At 52.7% G+C, this 5,787-nt stretch overlaps 1 protein-coding gene across 1 annotated transcript in view; it reads left to right on the plus strand.

Moving 5' to 3' along the window:
• LOC107298096 (ras-related protein Rab-34-like) overlaps nt 1–5,507 on the plus strand; it is a 13,026-nt gene extending 7,519 nt beyond the window's left edge. Inside the window, exons 7-8 of the mRNA XM_029286452.1 lie at nt 1,036–1,143; nt 5,383–5,507. Coding sequence (XP_029142285.1) covers nt 1,036–1,143; nt 5,383–5,450 — 176 coding nt within the window. The 3' untranslated portion in view covers nt 5,451–5,507. The remainder of the gene's footprint in view (nt 1–1,035; nt 1,144–5,382) is intronic.
• Nucleotides 5,508–5,787: the final 280 nt, after the last annotated feature.

Here is a 5,787-nt window from a genome sequence, read left to right on the forward strand (position 1 = left end):
TCTCTCTCTCTCTCTCTCTCTCTCTCTCTCTCTCTCTCTCTCTCTCTCTCCTTCTCTCCTCTCTCTCTCTCTCTCTCTCTCCCTCTCTCCAATATTCCTGCATACTTACCTGTCTAGCTATCCACCTATCATGTCTGTCTGTCTGTCTGTCTGTCTGTCTGTCTGTCTGTCTGTCTGTCTGTCTGTCTGTCTCTCTCTCTCTCTCTCTCTCTCTCTCTCTCTTACATTCCTGCATACTTACCTGTCTAGTTATCCACCTATCACAGTGGTGGCGAACCTATGGCACGCGTGCCAGAGGTGGCAGTCAGAGCCCTCTCTGTGGGCACGTGCGCCATGCCCCGGAGATGGCAACCGTCCCTCTTCAACCAGCCGCCCGCTAACTCACCAAGGTCCCAAATGGCCGGATGCATCCTAGCACCCATGTGCTCGCTGGCCTCTGTGTGCAGGGGCCGATGGTGTCAGGCAGCAGCCGCCCCGGCCCCTGCCTCACCTTGCCCTGTGACAATGGCACCCCCACCCTGCCTCGCCTTGCCTCGCCTCACCCCGCAGGATGAGCCTCCTGCCCACCGCCCCACCTGCCAGAGACCCCCTGGATCTCCCCCAACCCTGCCCGGCCCCCACAGGTGTCCCTCCCCACGAGCAACATTGAGGTGATCACGCCCACCTTGGCCACACCCACCCAGTCTGCCATGACCACCACAGCCACGCCCACCCAATGGGCCATGCCCACCTGGCACCCGGCGATAAACAAGTGGGTTTTGGGTTGCAGTTTGGGCACTGGGTCTCTAAAAGGTTCGCCATCACTGATCTATCATCTGTCTCTCTTTCATCTATCCTTTCTCTCATATCTGTCTGTCCATCTACCTATCCATCATCCTCTTTCTCTCTCCCTGCCCTTCTCTCCCCCCCCATCTTGACCAGAGGCCCTGACTCTCCCCATCTCCCCCCACCCCGGGTGGGCGGTCTGCCTCTGCCCAGCCAAGGCTGAGCTGCCCGCCCTGATCCCCCCCCACCACCTCTCCATCTTCCACCCAGGCGAGAACATCCGGGAGTTTTTCTTCCGTCTGGCCGCGCTCACCTTCGAACGGAGCGTGCTGGCCGAGCTGGAGAAGAGCAACGCGCGCCGGATTGGGGACGTCGTGCGTAAGTGGCCCTGGGCTGGGGGAGACCGGAGGGTCCCGGGTTGGGGGCTTGTAAACAAGACTGTGGGCAAGAAAAGGTCTAGAATGGCAGCTAGGATGGTGCAATGGCAGTTTCCCCCGTGATTTTTATATGTCCGTGCACATAAATTTGGTATTTATTTTTTTTTAATCTTTGTGTAAAACCGCCTGGGGTTGTTTCATTGGGGAGATGGGCGGCATATAAATTTAATAAATAATCTGGAACTTCAACTGCACCTCCATCTCACCCTTTTTTTTAAACCATACTTGGGTTTGAGATTCAGAATCAGAATAACAGAGTCGGAAGGGACCTTGTAAGGTCATCTAGTCCAACCCACCCCCGCCTAAGCAGGAGATCCTACACCATTTCTGACAGGTGGCAGTCCAGTCTTTTCTTAAAAGCGTCCAGGGATGAAGCTCCCTCAACATCTTCTGTTCCATTGGTTGATTGTCCTCACCGCCGGGAAATTCTGTCCCACTGCCTTTTCAGTCTCCTCTCTGAATGGGTGCTCAGCCCCAATCATCCTGCAAACATTCTCGGCCTCTTGACCTACCCATGTGGCCATTGGTATCCTCATAAGGACTGGAAACTTAATATTAAAAAAACAAACCCTGTTCTATCCCCCCCTCCCGAGAGCTGAGATAACCAACAGTCACAGGGTGGTGCAAAGCATTTTAGCAAGATAGTTGAACAGACTCCCAACTGGAGTTAACTTAAACTGTCATGGGGGGTGCAGATGAAGGGCCAAGGGGGCCCCCAGACCTGAAGGTAAATGTCCATATCAGCCCCAGAGGGAGTTTTCAGTGGCTCTTTCAATAGTAGTAACTGTGAGAGGGAACTCGGAGTCCTAGTGGACAATCATTTAAATAGGAGCCAGCCGTGTGCTGCAGCTGCCAAAAAGGCCAACACAGTGCTAGGCTGCATTAACAGAGGGATAGAATCAAGATCACGTGAAGTGTTAATACCACTTTACAAGGCCTTGGTAAGGCCACACTTGGAATACGGCATCCATTTTTGGTCACCGCGATGTAAAATAGATTTTGAGACTCTAGAAAGAGTGCAGAGAAGAGCAACAAAGATGATTAGGGGACTGGAGGGTAAAACATATAAGGAACGGTTGATGGAATTGGGAATGTCTAGTTTAACGAAGAGAAGGACGAGGGGGGACAGGATAGCAGTCTTCCTATATCTCAGGGGCTGCCCCAAAGAAGAGGGAGTCAAGCTGTTCTCCAAAGCCCCTGAAGGCAGGACCAGAAGCAACGGATGGAAACTGATCAAGGAGAGAAGCAACCTAGAACTAAGGAGTAACTTCCTGACAGTTAGAACAGTTAACTGGTGGAACAATCTGCCTCCAGAAGCGGTGAATGCTCCAACACTGGAAGTCTTTAAGAAGAGACTGGACAGCCACTTGTCTGAAATGGTCTAGGGTTTCCTGCCTGAGCAGGGGGTTGGACTAGATGACCTCCAAAGTCCCTTCCAACTTTATTATTATTATTACTATTACTATTACTATTACTACTACTACTACTACTACTACTACTACTACTATTATTATTATTATTATTATTATTATTATTATTATTATTATTATTATTATTATTNCTGGAAGACCAGTTGTCGGCCGTGACCAGGGGGGCGTTTTATCAGGTACGCCTGATCCACCAGTTGCGGCCTTTTCTGGACCGGGACGCCTTGCGCACAGTCACCCATGCCCTCGTCACCTCCCGCCTGGACTACTGTAATGCTCTCTACATGGGGCTCCCCTTGAGGAGCACCCGGAGGCTCCAACTGGTCCAGAATGCGGCCGCGCGGGCGGTGTTGGGAGGGACTCGGCGCTCCCACGTGACACCGCTGCTGCGCGAGCTGCATTGGCTGCCGGTGGCCTTCCGGGTGCGCTTCAAGGTGTTGGTTCTCATCTTTAAAGCGCTCCATGGCATCGGACCTGGATATCTCCGAGACCGCCTTCTGCCGCAGATTACCTCCCATTGGCCGGTACGCTCCCACAGGGTGGGTCTCCTCAGGGTGCCGTCAGCCAGACAGTGCCGGCTGGCGACCCCCAGGGGGAGGGCCTTCTCGGTGGGAGCCCCCACCCTCTGGAACGAACTACCCCCAGAGATCCGGGTGATCCTGGATCTCCCCTCCTTCCGCCGCGCCCTAAAGACATGGCTTTTCCAACAAGCGGGATTGGCCTAGGGGAATTTTTACTGGGGTTTTAAGAGAAATTTTAATTATATTGGCCATAGTAAATATTTCTTTTTAATTAGGTTTTAAATTGGGTATTTATTGTTGTATCTGTTTTATAAGGCTGTCAGCCGCCCTGAGTCCGTAAGGAGAAGGGCGGGATAAAAATTGAATAAATAAAATAATTAAATAAAATAAATAAATAAATAAATAAATAAATATGTTAAGCCAAGGGATGTCAAGGAACAGACGTGGAGTTTTGTGACACTTATTTAGGCTGCTTTACAGGACCAGCATTTCCTAATCTAGGGATTTTTCACATGTGTCTTCCGGCGCCCAGAATTCCTAGCCAGACAGGAATTCTGGGAAGTGAAGTCCACATGGGTGGAGGGCACCAAAGCCCCCAAGAGGACGGGCACTGCAGCAGGACCAGGTCAGGGGTGGGCCACGATGGTAACTTGACGATCTGTGGACTTCAAGTCCCAGAATTCTGGGAGTTGAAGTCCACAGGTCGTCAAGTTGCCAGGAATTCTGGGAGTTGAAGTCCACAGATCATCAAATTGCCAAGAATTCTGGGAGTTGAAGTCCACGGGTCGCCAAATCGCCATCCTTGCCCAGCCCTGACCCAGGTGTCGGTTACCTGTGTGATCTGCTCCCATGTTTCACACCCCCTCCCCACCAGGTGCCCCCTGCTGCCCCCCTGAGCCTTCCTCTTTCTCCACAGACACCCGCGCAGTACAACCTTATAGAGCGGGACGCCCAGAAGGTGGCAAAGGAGATGCAGGCTGAATACTGGGCCGTCTCCTCACTCACAGGTAAGCCACATCTGCTTCCCACATCTGTGTCTGCAGCTCGTGGGGACCCTCTGTCCCTCTGGGGGTCGGCAGGGAGGGGCCCAGCATTATCCTGGGTGCAAATCCCTTTTGGCAGTCCTGCTATCATCTCTCTCTCTCTCTCTCTCTCTCTCTCTCTCTCTCTCTCTCTCTCTCTCTCTCTCTNTATTATTATTATTATTATTATTATTATTATTATTATTATTATTATTATTATTATTTACTGCCTTCTGGTGGTGATGTGGAATTGGGCAGCCCAGACCTGGCTAGAATTGAGATGGCTTCAAACCCAGCCCCCGGTCTACAGACAGCAAAAGCCCCCTCCCCATTTCCATAAGCCGGGTCCCCTCCCCATAGCACAGAACAATGTTTTTTCCCCCATAAGGGAGACACCCCCAGTCAACCTCTGCTTTTAAAGGGTCTCCCCCCTCACTCTGCGAACACCAGACAGACAAGCTGGCATCGACCTGTGATGCTATCATGGGAGGGGAGGGGCTGCTGGGACAGGAAAGAGAGGCAGGTCAGATTGGATGGCACCAGGGAGACCCTAATTCAATTCCCCCTGGGTCTCGGCAGCCCGGTGAGGGGTTGTAGGTCGGTCCCTCTCTCTTGGCCTACCTTGCAAGGTGCTTGTGTGGGGAGAAACGGGAGGGGGAGCTGTGCATTTGGGCGGGAGCTCTTTAAAGAATGAAAGACCCCTGGGATGTTATGGGGTGGACCTCTCTGCCAGCCCACTGGAGAACCCCCTGGATCCTCGCCTGGCTGTGTCCTCCTCCCACAGTCTCTAGGGCAGGGGTCTTCAAACTCGGCCCTTTGATGACTTGTGGACTTCAACTCCCAGAATTCCTCAGCCAGGCACGCTGGCTGAGGAATTCTGGGAGTTGAAATCCACAAGCAGGGGTCTTCCAACTTGGCCCTTTGATGACTTGTGGACTTCAACTCCCAGAATTCCTCAGCCAGGCACGCTGGCTGAGGAATTCTGGGAGTTGAAGTCCACAAGCAGCGGTCTTCCAACTTGGCCCTTTGATGACTTGTGGACTTCAACTCCCAGAATTCCTCAGCCAGGCACGCGTGCCTGGCTGAGGAATTCTGGGAGTTGAAGTCCACAAGTCATCAAAGGGCCAAGTTGGAAGACCCCTGCTCTAAGGCAAAGGGGGGGGGCAGGTGGGCTGCAGGATGCCAACCTACAACTCTGCTCCCTTTCCAGGCATTCATGGGGACGAGCGAGACCTGTACATGACGGAGAAGAAGAAACGGACCAAATGCTGCGCGTGACGGAGCGCCCCTGAACAGCCCCCCTCTCCCGCATTTGCACTGGACTCTTTTCTAGACCAAAGGAAGCCCCCTCCCCATTTCTGACACAGGAGAAACAGGCGCCTCCCCCACCCCATCTCCCTGACACTGCCAGACCAAAGATTGCTTGCAGAGCAAAGGTGTCCAAGCCTGGCCACTTTGAGACTTGTGGACTTCAACGCCCAGAATCCCCCAGTCCTCACAGCTGGCTGTGGCATTTTGGGAGTTGAAGTCCACAGTTGAAGTCCACAAGTCTTCCAGATGGCTGTGGAATTATGGGAGTTGAAGTCTTCCAGATGGCTGTGGAATTATGGGAGTT

Source organism: Protobothrops mucrosquamatus, unplaced genomic scaffold (assembly GCF_001527695.2).
Source record: "Protobothrops mucrosquamatus isolate PMUCROS unplaced genomic scaffold, P.Mucros_1.0 scaffold3712, whole genome shotgun sequence".
NCBI lineage: Eukaryota > Metazoa > Chordata > Lepidosauria > Squamata > Viperidae > Protobothrops > Protobothrops mucrosquamatus.